The sequence below is a fragment of the Caloenas nicobarica genome, chromosome 4 (assembly GCF_036013445.1).
Source record: "Caloenas nicobarica isolate bCalNic1 chromosome 4, bCalNic1.hap1, whole genome shotgun sequence".
NCBI lineage: Eukaryota > Metazoa > Chordata > Aves > Columbiformes > Columbidae > Caloenas > Caloenas nicobarica.
This window is the reverse complement of record NC_088248.1, coordinates 24,008,468-24,023,286: the sequence shown is the minus strand read 5'-3', so window position 1 is coordinate 24,023,286 and position 14,819 is coordinate 24,008,468. Positions and strand designations below refer to the sequence as shown.

Sequence of the window (14,819 nt, the reverse complement as noted above, 5' to 3'; positions counted from 1 at the left end):
GAAGACACTGACCCAGAAGTTTAGGACTGAATTTATACTTGAATTATATCACATATCTTTTCTACTTTTCTGGTTTTTCTTTTGTGTGGTGTTTTTGATGTGTTTTGTTTGCTTGTTTTGTTTTTTAAGAATGACAAATATATATAGTTAAAATAACTGCTAACTGTTGTGTGTTGTAGGTACTTTTTGCTGTGTGTGAACTACTTTTTTTATGGAGAAACTGTAGCTGATTACTTTGCTACATTTGTTCAAAGAAGAGAACAGCTTCAGTTCCTAATTCGTTACCACAGGTTTATATCTTTTGCACTCTATTTAACAGGTAAGCGTAAGAAATTGCAAAAATGGAAGAACTTTGTGCTTTGTTTCTGTGCTTATTTGTTTAAAAAAATTGTTCCCTAGCTGTATGCATTTTCAGTTTCTTTTTCCTCTTAATATTTGAAGAAATTTGGTGTTTGCAATTCTTTTTTTCTTGTGAAAAGATGAATATAAATTTTGCATTCACTGAGAAGAAGCCTAAACAAGTAGATAATCTGGAGGAAATAGAGCTAATAGTGCTCAAGAGAAGTTGTCATGAATTAATTTTGATGGCTGAAGAACTGGAGCTCAGTACGTGAATATAGGAATGTTATTTTGGCTGTCTGTGGAGATGATTTGTAAGTGCAATTGCTGTGCTGGGTTGGTGCTTTATTGTGCAAGTGTTCTGCTAGGTCTACAGCAATAAGATTTACCAATATATTTTAAATTGATTATTCAAAATGCATGTGGCTTTATTTTGTCTGCAAGATATTCAGATGCTTGCATCATGGATAGATTTTCCTCCCTATCCAAAGAAAGATGTTTTTTAAAAGCCTCTTCTCTAGGAAGAAGAAACATATGCTGGCAGTCTGGTGGGTACTGCTTTGTGAACCTGTAAATATAGTCTGCAGTGTTTTCAGGCACACAGTTAATATTACTGTAGCCTAAAATTAAATCAATAGGAAACTCAGGCTGGTCTAAGGGACAGAAGACTGCTATACTACAAATACTTGTAAAATATATTAAGAAACCTGATATTAATGAAGAACTGTCAGTCTGTCTACTGTTAATTCTTTTTTTTTTTTTAACCAAATAAAAATTCTCCTCAGTGATTAGATCGCAAAGTAGAAACCAGCTTTGCAAAACTTGACCTTTTTCAGCTGGCTTTGCCCTGAGAAAACCAACTTAACTAATGCCTTGTGACTGCCGGAGGGCAGAGAGGGGAGAGATGAGACAAGCCAGTTGTGAGCAAAAGCGGGCACAGAGCGTAGCAGAGCCCCTTGGCGGCTGTCACGCTGGGATTGTGGGGACACTGAGGGACTGTCCCCAGGATTAAGGGTCTTTCGAGGGTCTCTGACCCCTCCTGGTGCAGAAGGTTGCCCTAGGGCAGAAAAGGTGCTCTGATAGTCCCCCAGAACCGAGGGGCATTACGTTTCTTTCAGGCGGTTGAATTCTCCGACGTCTGCTCTTCACCCTTGCGTTGCATGCAGCTGTATGCCTGTCTGGAGGAGAGGGCCAGGCTGGTGTTTTCCTTTTAATTGCTTCTGATAATTATTCAAAACAACCTTGTCGACCTGATTTTTGAAATGTTTTTTAAAGGCAATGGTCTCCTCCCCTAAAAATTGATGTCTGTGATGGGATCTTGTAAGTAATGAAATGGATGCTCTTTACTGATGTTAACTAAATTTCATGCTCTAATGAGAATAATTCTATATATACACTGACTGAATACAAGCAAATGCTCCTAGCAGCAGAGGGATTAAAAACTGCTTCAAGAGAATTACAAGTACATCACAGTTCAGTTGTAAGTACATATAAGATGGTACAAACCACACTTGCTTTGTTTTACAGGCTTCTGCATGTTTGTTTTGAGTTTAGTGAAGAAACATTATCGTCTGCAGTTTTACATGGTGTGTATTACCCGCTTTGCTGTGGTCGCTCACGTTATGAATGTCACTAGAAACAGTCATCTCCCTGTGTTCATGAAATAGCTTGGAAGAGGGGTGTAGAAAATGTGCTTAAACAGACATTAATATGAAAGTGGTGCTGGGCTGCTCAGTATCTGTTCAGCTTGTAGTTTATTATTATTATATCAGGGGATGTGGTCTTTCAGTCAATTCATGCTCTCGTAGGTGAGGCCCTGTGCGTGTACAATGTCCTGTGTTTCCTTTAGTGACAGACTGTTAGGAAAGAGATTCCTGGTGAAAGGGGTGTGCATCCACCTCCTGGGGCTGAAGCCAAACACCTTCAGCACAGCGTGGGAAGTGGCTCTTGTGACTCCAGTGTTACTTTGCAGAGGCCTCAGTGAAGTGCTGTGAAGGGAAGTTGGTCTTAACCCTTACATGGAAGCTTTATTCTGTGACACTTAACAGCAGTTCTGGTCTTGTGCTCTGCTGTGCCCCAATAGATCATCAATCTATTAAAAGAAACCAGTGTTTTCATCTCTCATATTTATCAACCTAATAAACAGCATAGTAGCTAACCAAGAGCATGAAACTTTTATGTACCTTGTAGGTTGAAAACTAATTTTTTTACCATCACAGGTAAAAACAAAAAACAAACACCAAAAAAACCCCAACCCAAAATCCAAAAAAACCCCACCAGCCTCCCTGCCTCCTTCTACATAGGAATGATTAGAAGCAACAGTAATGCAGTAAACCAGCAATGCAGCACAGCTCCTGTCTTTAAAGAACTTGAGCAGCCCGGGGCATTGCACAACCTTAAAGGTTTCCTAAAGCTCTGGAGCTGCGGTTAACCCCTCTGTTTCTACAGTGCTTTAGGTAGCACTTTACCATTGAGGATCCCTAATTCTGGACTAGGACTTAGCTGAGCCCTGTATGACTATGAAAAAAATCTTTTACTCAAAAAAATTTACTCTGTTTGTGGGATAACTTGCCTGACTGGGAGACGTAGCTTTTTTGGAGAGGTGGTCTTTATCCTCTAATCCACAAAGTACTCATCTTCAGATTGGCACAAGGTAAATATATTTATTTTACATGGGTTTTGTTTTTTCCCTTGTGGAAAGAAGGCAGAAAAAATTATGTCAGACATCTGACTTGGAGCCCACCCAGAAAACATTAAGGTGTGACTACCTAAGAATTGCAGTAAAACAGGAAAGTCATGTATCCACTGTGTGGCAACAGAGGGTTTGGACAAGGAGAGTAGCCATTTGGTTTCAGCTGCTGTTCCACTGTACAAATACTAAAAATGTTAGAGATGCTTTCATTAACCAGCAGGTAATAATTTCATAAACCTTGAGTCAGTTCTTGTACCCCCACTTTCAGCCTTCTTGAGTTGTCTTGACTGGAAGTAGATGCTGGCTGCCCTAGGAAAACACACGATAGTAGAATTAAAGACGTAGGACATTGTGAGTGTTAAATTGCCCGGACGTTTGGAGTGCTTAAATTTGGTGTTTCATAGATAAACTACCAGTTCTTGATTTAAAAGTTTTTGGAAAATAAAATCTGTTGTAGAATTTTTACTGGTAAACTGTTTAGAAATCACTTTATTGTATACTGGTGCTACAGAATAATCACCAAGTGATATTGAGGAAAATCACTGTTTAAATGACCATGCACATAAAAATTAACACTTTGTTTTCACTAATCCTGAGAATTTTCATTTCCATAAGAGGACTGGTATTCTGTTAGGAGACATCCACATCTGTGTAACATGACTCTTTCATGAGTTGTTCACTGCCATTTTATTGTTACAGCTCTAACATGTCTGTTATATATGTATATACAGAATATCACATTGCTTACGTTTCTTTGCTGCTTTCATGCTGAAGGTGTATGTCTTGTTAAATCAGATGTTAAAAAATTCTTGGGTGGAGGTAAGTGATGGGGACACCTGTTAAAAGTCTCAATACTTGGTTCAGAAAGCGAGCTAACGTGTGATATACTGTATGCACACATCTCTTGCATTATCACTAGAACTGGTCTTTCCTGCGAGCTCCTAAGTAGCTCTTCTAGCTGACATGCCAGTATTTATCAAGGTGTACGGATCGGTGTTTTCACTAACTGTTGTGTTGTTGCATTGTTAACAGTTCGCATGGACTCATGTCACTTTGCTGATCACTGTAACTCAATCTCATCTTGTCATCCAAAATCTCTTTGAAGGCATGATCTGGTAAGGGGACAGTAATAAACTGATTTGTAATTCTATTGCACTGAAAGGTTGGTTCTTTTACACAGCAGATCTGGTTAGGGAGTAATTGTGAGAACAGTTAAAGCAGCACAAATTAAAGCAGCAGTAATGTCCAGCTGGAAGGGGAGTCGGAGGAATTGGGAGCAATGAGGTAAACGATACAGGAGAGGGAGCGGAAACTTCTTTAACTAGATTGGCAGCCAGAAGTATGATAGTTTTGAACAACCACTTCATTTACTTGCAAGGAATAGGATTACTTGCATGCTTGGTGAAAAAGTTTCCACAGCATTTTGCTGAATAGATGAACATTCAGCGATTCTTTTTCAATTACATGGGAGCTTCAGGTTGCTCAGACCTATTGAAGTTGGACCCTTTAATTTGAAATCCCAAATCTGGCCACTTTTCCTGATGCCTTCCCTGTTTAGATAAATTCAGATTGCTTAAAATACATTAAGAGTTGAAATCTTGGATGCTGTTGGGTCATCTTAATGCTTCATTTCCAGTTATGTATTAAATTCTAATGATGCAGTTAAACTTCATTACTTAAAACTGCTCCTCAAAGAGAGACTGTGCTTTCCCACCCCCACTTCTTTATGGAGAGGGTAAATAACAAGTTGGGAAAGAAGGAAGAAGCATGCGGAAGATGACTTGTGTTCTTCCAAGGACGTAAAACTGCATGCTCTCCTTTTTCTTTTCCTGATATCTGTACAGCTGGGGAGATGATTGCAGAAAAGATGTGCTTGTAGTTGTAAAGAAAACCCAAAGCCCCTGACAGAGTTCGTATAAACAAACCTCTTTCATAGTGGTCATGTTCACGTGCCAAAAACTGAACCTAGTTGCCTTGCTAGCCTACTATTTCCTAGTTCCAGTGGTGCTGTTATTGCACTAGGCAATGCGGCAGATGGTCACAAGATAGGACTTTTAGCTCATTAATACATCACTGCTTTGAAAAGGGGTGGGGGGAGCGGGAAAAAGAGGTTAACAGGTTTGGATAACAAATTCAGAAGCTCTCTGCATGCAAAGAACACTTAGCTATTATAACACAGGCTGCTCCAAACTGACAAGAGGAAGAAAAGGAAAACTTTTTTTTTTTTTTTTTAAATTTCGGTATCATTAAACTTTATAAGGAATTTACTTGCTTTGATGTTACTAATAACATTAACATGTTTATATCTGTTGATTTATTCTTAACTGTAGTACCAGTCTTCAAGCCTGATGTGAACAGGCCGACTTTTTCCTGTTTTAAGCTCATGTGCCAAAATCATTTTAACTTGAACGGATACAAATCTGTAATTGTCTTGATTGGCTGAAGACTAAAATCAGTACAGCTAAATATGCTGCTCATGGGGGAACTAGGTGAACATGTTATGAAAGATAATTCCTTCTAAATAGTTTAGAAAAGTTTTCCAGAAAGAAATGCTGCTGTTTCAATTTCTGGCCGGTGTTTAGGTTCAGGCTGATTTTCTCCATGAAACTTTTAATGTCTTTCTCTAGGTTTTTGGTTCCAATTTCAAGTGTCATCTGTAATGATATTACCGCTTACATTTTTGGGTTCTTCTTTGGCAGAACTCCATTAATTAAGGTATGTACTTAGGCATTTCCTTACTAACAAGCTGTTAAAGTTCATAGCGGTTTTGATACTTGTTCAAAAATATGTTTATGGAAAACATACTTTCTGCTAAAAAAACAAATTGACTATCCTGTTTCTGAAGATAAGTAGAAACTGGGATTAATGTGAGTGTAATATTGACATCACAGTGTAATAAAGTTCGAGCCTATTACATCATTGTTTATAACTGTATCCTGTTTGGATTTCATATGCAGGTTTAACTGTATGCTTACTGTACAGAAACTGTTATTTGAAATAAGCCGCTATGCCATATGTACCTTTTCCTCATTTGGTCTTGTTGATGTAGCACTGAGAAAGGCTTAAGTAGTAATCTTGCAGTTCCAATAGAATATGCAAGACCCTACAGAAAGTCATGAATTATAATTTTCATAATGTTGCCATGTTAACTTTTGGGTATTTAGTTGGTTCTGGTATTCAACTGCTCCTGAATTAGAAATGTGGTAGAATTTGAAGAAGAAAATAGTTTGCTACGCTGGTCTCTCTTGGCCTGCAGTTATTGCTGTGTTAGTTTGCCAACCTGTACGTAGGAAGCTCGTGTCTCCCAAGGAGCATCCCTGCAGTTGCTGACATTCAGTATTTCACACATAAGTTTGAAAACCCAATAGGACCTCAATTTTCACAACTGAGGTACAGAAATAAAGTAAAAGAGTTCACTGATGCAATTAATGAGGCTAATGCTCTCTCTTTTGTGCCTAGCTGTCTCCCAAAAAAACCTGGGAAGGGTTCATTGGAGGCTTCTTTTCCACAGTTATATTTGGATTTATTGTAAGTAACCACAGGACTTTCCTTGTGCTCATTCAGTCTTCAACTTCCTGGTTTTATTTGAAGTAAAATTACTGACAAATTGGGTCATGTCAAACTGCTGAAAGCCTGAGAGTTAAGGTTTTTTTGGCTAGAGAATTCGGCTGATTCGTAACTAGCTGAAAAAGCCAGGCAAGGCTTGCACTTCTCCTGAACAGGTTATAGTCACCATTTTTGCCATTACTGTTACTAGAACTGGAATTGTTTTATCTATTAATTGCATCCCTATTTTGAAATGGAAGTTTATTGATAGCATTATTTATGCTTTTTAAAGTAGTACTTTTGTATTACATACTTCGTAATGACATTTCTCCTGAGAGAATGCCCACAGGTAGGTTACACTGACAATATGCATAGAACATAGTAACAGCATACAGTAACTGTTCTGACAAGTAATTAATCGCCAAGGTGAGCAGAACTTGGTAAAAGCAATAGTTCAAGTTTTAATGGTAAGTGAACTGCAAATAAATGATGAGTGGCTAACATTTTTGGATTTTATAAAGTGGAAACACGAGTAGATGTGAATCTGAGAGATATGAAAAGGAAAGCAAGTTGGGAAATCATCAGTAAGCACATTGAACATCCACATTTGTCTGTACTCATTGAGGCATCCTCCAACTTAACAGGCCAATTTTACTCAGTTCTGGGTCTCTTTGTTATTAAAACCATTTTCATTATCCTCAGCTTGCAATGACAAAGCCATCCATTACGGTATGCTTTTTGACTGCAACAACAAATGCCTATTTCAGGAGTCTTTGTTTTGCTTTTCAGTTTTCCTATTTTTTGGCTCAACATCAGTACTTTGTCTGCCCTGTGGAATATAACAGCGAAACCAACAGATTTGTGACAGAGTGTGAACCTTCAGAGCTCTTTCAGATGAAGAAGTATTCTGTGCCACCATTGCTTCAAGCTGTGTTGGGATGGGTAAGGAAAACAACAAGGCTTTGGTTAAAACTGAATTTGTACTTCCCAGCTTGAATGGCTTTCTGAACCTTTTCTAGAAAGGTCCATGAACATTTGAAGAGTGAGAACTGAATTGATACCCTGAGCCTCCCTGTTGTGCAGATGGGGGAGGTGGTCACCCGAGCAGGATTGAAATGTGTTGCTGGAGTCACCCGAGGAAACTTGCCTGTGTTCTCTTTGTCCTGGGAATGGATGTCACTTAAGCATTTTGCAGACAAACCTGTTTTTGAAGAGCAACATTTACAAAGCAAAGGCTTGTTATGGCCCAAATTAGCAGTAAGCTTGAGTAATTTTATTCGTACAACTTCATGCCATTTTCACCTAGTGTGTAACTGCTGTTAGGATGGGACTTGTGCTTTCTTCATGGCCATGAGTCAACAATGTGCCCCTGTGGCCAAGAAGGCCAATGGTACCTGGGGGGCATGAAGAAGAGTGTGACCAGCAGGTTGAGGGAGGTTGTCCTCTCCCTCTACTCTGCCCTGGTGAGGCCACATCTGGAGTATCGTGTCCAGTTCTGGGCTCCCCAGTTTAAGGACAAGGAATTACTGGAGGGAATCCAGCCAAGGGCTATGAAGATGATGAGGGGCCTAGAGCACCTTTCTTATGAGGAGAGACTGAGAGAGCTGGGTCTGTTCAGCCTGGAGAAGAGAAGGCTAAGAGGGGATTTCATCAGTGTTTATAAATATCTCAAGGGTGGGTGTCAAGAGGATGGACCAGACTCCTTTCAGTGGTGCCCAACGACAGGATGAGGGGCAACAGGCACCAGCTAAGGAACAGACAGTTCCATCTGAATATGAGGAGAAACTTCTTTACTTTGAGGGTGCCAGAGCCCTGGAACAGGCTGCCCAGAGAGGTTGTGGAATCTCCTTCTCTGGAGACATTCAAGACCTACCTGGACACATTCCTGTGCAAACTACTCTAGGTGAACCTGCTTTAGCAGGTGGGTTGGACTGGGTGATCTCCAGAGGTCCCTTCCAACCCCAACCATTCCATGATTTTGTGATTCATCACATAGCATCTTGTGTGCTAGTGCTGAATGAAAAAGGAATAATGGTACTAGTGCCATGTAACGTAGTCACTGACCCTTTTCCTCACACCCAGCCTGCAAATTCTTTTCTGTGTGCTGTTATATATTTACCTGTCAGAAAACAGGTTATCAATTATCCTACTGTAAAAATCAGAGCTTCCAGAGGCACTCCAACGGGAAGAGAATACCAGATAGAAACCAAGCAGTCTGTCATTGGCTTTCCTGTAGGGCAAAGAGGAGGTGACCGGGATAAACACTGAACAAGTGGGTTCTGCATCGCTCCCCTCGCTTGCGCAGTGGCCCAGCACAGAAATCGGGTGCACAGTACTAAGGCAGTGGGCTTTACCTGGGGTTACATGGGTATAACACCCAAGGGGCAAAGTTGATATGGTTACAAGAACAAGGCACAAACTGGCAACTGTAGCAACCAAACCTAAGACTAAAAGCAATTAATGACTACAGTTGTTATGTAGAAAAGCAAGATTATATCTAGAAGGAGCTCTGGTATTTTCATACCAAATGCACATAATGTTGCTTCAGGGACTGCGGAGTTGATTGCAAATTTAGTAAGTATTTTTCTGCACAAAAACAATGTGAACTGAGCAGAAAGAAATCTTACATTATGTATTTTGGTAAAGGACAAGGAGAAGGCCAGTCTATTAGAGAGCTATCAGTTAACCCTAAGAAGAGATAGTAGTTCCACGTGCACTTCTAGAGTACTTTTGCCAGGCTCCAACAAGCCTTTTAGGAGACAATTAGTTTTAAAACATTTTACAGAAAGTCAAATTGAATCCACTTGTTTGGGCAACAGCGTGTTTTGGGGGTTGTTTTTCCCCTCTGTTACTCAATTCCTGATGTTCTCTCTCAGAAATATGACTAGATGTTACATTCACAAGACATTTGGCTTGGTGTCAAAAGATGTCAAGCTTTGTGTTCTCCCAACAAAATTGACTTAACTGTTCCAACTCAACAACTTTCTTGTTTGACCAACTGCATAGTTTAGCCTAAATGAAAGGTGTCTTAAAATAACTGCACAAAGCAGTCATGAAGTTAATTGGTGTTGGCCAGCTGTGTTGCAAATCAGAAACACAAGGTACAGGATTTTTCAGCTACAGACAGTGTTTATCAAGACTTGCCAGGAGAGGTGTGCTCTGCTCTCAGGGAGGCAGCCAGCGTTGCATTCCCTCGAAGGCTGGAGCTTGTGCCATTGACTTGAAAGTGCTCAAAGCTGAGTTACAAGAAGTGCATCCCTCAAAAAAGCACAAGTGCCAAATAAACCAAAAAAACCCCAATGAAAAAACAAAACACACACACACACAACCAAAGAAAACCAAACACGAAAAAACTATGCGTGCACACACACATCCCCCCAAAACAACAAAAAAAACCCCACACAAAAAACCCAAAACACCCCAACCCGAAAAACCACCCTTATTTCTTTTCTCAGTCAGAAAGGAAAATAGGCACCTGTTGCCAGTGAAGTGTCTCTTATCTGTAAGAATTTGAATGGTTCAAAACAAATTACAAGTCTGTGAACATGCGGAGGGGAACAATATGTATTTAAATGCAAACCAAGAAGTCTTAATGGCGGTAAACCTTTTACCTCCCGTTACTGCTGAATGTACACAAAGGCGACAGTATGGTGGACTTGGGCAAAATTAATATCTATCTAGTGAGAGCACTTGAAAGAAGTGACAGTGAATTAACTGTGTGAAGGTGACACGTTTGTGGTGAGCATTGGGCCACTTACTAGAGCAGTACTGGGAATTCGTGGAAAGCCCCTTTGTTTACAGAAAATGGAGCTGGAAAAGCAGAGCCAGGAAAGACTGGAGGGTCCCATCGTACGTTATGGAATTAGTGGTTATATACCTTATGATCAACTAAGGGATTGGCTGAAAACCACATCATTTGTTAAAGTTAACTGCTCTAGCAACCCCAAATACTTGCTCCTGTTCATGTGAGTAGACCTTTCAGCAGTTTTCCACAGTGTATCTACTTTTCCTTTCTTTACACTATTACTTTATTCTGGGAAAACTGGAGCCTTGTAGAAATTTGCTCTGTAACAGCCCAACTGTAAAATATTTAAGCTTAAAATGCATACAATCAAACATATTGAATACAGTGCTGATTACTTTCCTTGTAGGAGACAGTGAATATGTACCCATTTCAGATGCACAGCATTGCACTGTCAACATTTGCCTCGTTAATTGGGCCATTTGGAGGATTCTTCGCCAGTGGATTTAAAAGAGCTTTCAAAATCAAGGTGGGTAATCACTCCTGTGAGCTGGTTTTGGTGTAGTTTTCTCTTTGATTTAGGTAAATTCGTGGGTTAGGTGTGTGTTTTGGGGGTTTTTTTTGTTTATTTTTGATTGTTGATTGTAGTACCTAGTGTTTCTAATAACGTACAATAATGTTTGAGCTGTTTATTAGTATCAGCAGCAGTACTTTATGAGATATACGTATGTGTTATTCTTAAAACTTTGTGTAATCAACATGTGCCTTTAGTGTTGGAAAACTAAGAATAATTTGTTTTCATATTTTGGTGGATAATTACTCTTCTGAGTCCCATTGCTGAGGTGGTTTAGACAAGCAAAGTGTGAGGTGCTACACTTGCCATGAAAGGCAATCTGTACGTGCCTAGGAAGCACTGACAGCGCTTTACCCTTCAGATTGTGGCTGGCTGCATTTTGCCAAGAGTATTCGTGTCATACACAGCTGACGTGTCAGGTTCCCCACGGCATGAGACATTTGGCTGCCTTTGCCAACACAGTGCTGCCTTGTAAGCAGAGCGTGCGCTGGCGAATGACGTGACGTGCTGCCCTCCGTTTATTGCGAGGTGTGCACTGTCGCTGGTGCCAGTGTTGTCCCTGGCTGGCATTAAGTGGCAGCAGGAGTATGGGAAGAAGACAGCCCCAAATTTTCTCCCAGCCTCCCATATGTCTTGGTAGGACTGCTGTGATTCTTATCCTGTTGCTTGTTGTTGGTCTTGTTCCCTATGTCCACTGGTCTGGGCATGTGCTTTGCACAGAAACATACGAACCACTCTGTTTGTGCTGAACTCCCATACATGTGCCTGTACTTTTCTGTCTTATGCCGGTCTGAGCAGCTTGTCTGTCGCTTTGCTAGCTACAGCCCCATGCACTGTCATACCTGTATGTCTAGGTAGCAAAAGACTGTGTAAAGAAGGGCTTTGAGGGGGGGGGGGGAAAAAGCTTCTGAAAAGCAGGACTTAAAGTAGAACATAAAAAAGTAGACTTTTTTTATAATACTCTGGGCCCCAAGGTGGTGACCTAAGGACAGTGGGGAGGATGTGGATATTGTGGAATTGTTACTGAGGGCAGCGCGTAGGTGAGGTTAGACCCACCACTGGAGGGCTGGAGCGGCATCAGCACAGGACTGGTTTAACTCGTGTGACTAAGGTCAGAGTTTTCACCCAGCAAGTACACGAGTGAGTGTGGATGACAAAAAGGATATATGAGGGTGGTTTGACTGGTAAAGCTGTTCTACAGACAAGATTGGGTAACACAAAGGTAGCGTACTGAGCCTTGTTTGCATCAGAAATATTTTAAGTAGCGATAATAATTTTTTTCACCACAGGGCTTTTTGATTCTGTTAAATATATTTACATGGTATGCACACATTATGTTTTTTTAACTATGGTTACCAAGAAGCCAACAAAACAGAATCGCAAATGGGCAGTACAACTTGCAAAGCCAATGTTAGACAGTGGAAAGAGTCTGCAGGTTACTGCATCTCTTGTAGCAAATATATATTCCCTGCTAACAAGTGCTTCAGCAGCAGCTGCTACCAGTAGAGGATAAAGCAATAAAAGTATTAAAGAGGAGAACTGGATCCTGCAGAGGCAGAAAATGGCAGCCATTAGCTCAAGAGGCTTGCTGAAAAATGGAATGAACGCACACAAGTGTACTCAATACTGGCAAACCTGCACCTGATCTACCGCTGTCCTCTGGTGTGTGACTGTGGACACATAGCTTCATCTCTTCTTCTTCTCCTTACCTCTTGACTCACCTTTGCAGTTTAAAAACTCCTTTAGCAAAGGAGGGTCTTAACTTTTGGCTCAGTGCATCACTGTAGATTAATTGCAGCCGTAATGTGCTGCTGTCAAGTGATACATCATTAGTGTGTTCCATCTGAATTACTGACTGTGATTTTTTTTTTTACGTGTGTTTTTGTTTGTTTGTTTTTTTGCTCCGGTCCTTCACACCCAAAAGGATTTTGCAGACACAATCCCTGGGCATGGTGGGATAATGGATCGCTTTGATTGTCAATACTTGATGGCCACTTTTGTTCATGTCTATATCACCAGTTTCATAAGGTATGGGCTTTTTAAAATATTAACTACTTAAGCTTGCCTAGGAGCTGTTCCATAGTTACTTCCTACTAGTCATGTTCTGCACCATTAGCATGGTGGAGATTGCAGGTTTCTAAATCTGATTTACACAATTATTTCAAATACAGAAATATCAAGGAAACATATGTCACTGCCTAGGATTTGTGTAAGGTTCAAGCTACGACTTAATGTTTCTGTGACTGCTGTTAAAGGTAACCTGTGTAACCTAAATACCAGAAAGTTTTGTGTAGCAGCCTCTTAGGAGTTTTACTGGAATTTACTGATTACAGGAGGGTTTCTGCAGCATTTGCTTACCTTCCTGAAGAGCATGTAGGTTGCGAGACTGCAGTTCCTCCCATAAGTTTCAGTATTTCTCAGTCACTTGACTTGGGATTTTCTGTTTAAGATAAAACACTGTGGTTAGAGAGAAGAGGCAACTTCTTAAAAATACTGCCCATTTTTCCTGAACCACACCAGCTTTCAAGAAGAAATAATGGGAATGACAATTCTCTTAACAGTCAGTCATTTTAGTTCCTGGGGCAGGAGGGGATCAAGGTAAGGGACCGTAGGTGCCCAAACTGATGCATGCCCTTAGTTTTGTAAATGCATATGGCTAAATAATTATTAGGTGCCTAATCAGCAACATATTCTTTGCCTCATATTTGGTCCATCTTAAAAGTAGACTGTAAATAACTGACTAGCTAAAAATGAGACTCTTATTAGAAAAGCTTGGTTTAATTTGTGGTTTTCTTTTCCAACTTGGCCAACTTTCCATTTAGTTCAGTAGTACACAGCTGGCATTTGAGTATCTGGCAACAGATACTCAAATAAAAGAGAACTGTTGTTGAAGAATGTGATTACATTGATTAAGGCTAATCAATTAATCTTATTTGTCATAAGCCTTCTTATTATGATATCCCCATTTGACAGCAAATACAAGAAATGCTTTTTAAGTTTCCGTTCAGACTGAGCTAAGGAGAATACTTTGCCAGTAATACTCATCCACACATCCTGAGGGGATAGACCTGGAGAAATCCAGAGCTTTGTGTCCCCAAAAAAGGGAAGGCATTGCTTGTGCAGCAAGAGGAAAATGGAAAGCTGTCAAAATTTATTTCGAGCTGTTGCTCACAAAAAAATATATATATTTTTTCATTGACAGGGGTCCAAATCCCAGCAAATTACTGAAACAACTGTTGATACTTCAGCCAGAGCAACAACTAAGTGTGTATAAAATACTGAAATCTCACCTTGTCGAAAAAGGGATCCTGCAGCCATCTCTGAGGGTGTAGTTTGTCAGAACAGAGGACGAGAAGAAGCCTCTATTTACAAGAAGCCTGTGGAAAAGCATTGCAGATGTGCATAGAGGAAGAGTAGTTCGTGGTCTGGAAGAGGTGAATGCTTGCTGAAATGAACGTGAATGGTGTGATTTCCTATTGGGACACAGATCTCTTACTCCTAACATAATTAAAATGCTTGCAAAATAACAGTACACGTGCTGTATATTTTAGTTCCTGAAGTGGGTGGCAGCTGTCTTCCTTTTCAGCACCCAGCCTGACAGACTTTTTATTTAAAAAAAAAAAAAAAATCACTGATAGTTTTTAATGAGTTATTTAATATTGTATGTCTTAGCAGTACTATTTAGGTCTCCAGTGGTTACTGAAGCATAAACAGATGAGGCAGGTAGTCAGTCTTTTATGTAGCCCAGTGCAGAAATTACAATTGGCCAGCAAATACTTCTTAGCCCAGTCAAATAGGTACTTAGAGCCTGCTGTATCAGACTACCTGTATTTACTAAACCACTATGAAGGTGAAACTTAGCTCTATTTTTAATTAAACAGCTTTCTTACAAAATTATTTCATGCTTTCAAGAGAAAAGTACCTTT

At 40.1% G+C, this 14,819-nt stretch overlaps 1 protein-coding gene across 1 annotated transcript in view; it reads left to right on the top strand.

Annotated features, from left to right (window-relative positions):
• Window positions 1–14,478, top strand: part of CDS1 (CDP-diacylglycerol synthase 1) — a 32,404-nt gene extending 17,926 nt beyond the window's left edge. The window contains exons 5-13 of the mRNA XM_065634173.1: window positions 180–319; window positions 1,867–1,925; window positions 4,064–4,146; window positions 5,659–5,746; window positions 6,491–6,559; window positions 7,367–7,519; window positions 10,729–10,848; window positions 12,818–12,921; window positions 14,096–14,478. Of these exons, the coding sequence (XP_065490245.1) occupies window positions 180–319; window positions 1,867–1,925; window positions 4,064–4,146; window positions 5,659–5,746; window positions 6,491–6,559; window positions 7,367–7,519; window positions 10,729–10,848; window positions 12,818–12,921; window positions 14,096–14,225 (946 nt within the window). The 3' untranslated portion in view covers window positions 14,226–14,478. The remainder of the gene's footprint in view (window positions 1–179; window positions 320–1,866; window positions 1,926–4,063; window positions 4,147–5,658; window positions 5,747–6,490; window positions 6,560–7,366; window positions 7,520–10,728; window positions 10,849–12,817; window positions 12,922–14,095) is intronic.
• The last annotated feature ends 341 nt before the right edge of the window (window positions 14,479–14,819 follow it).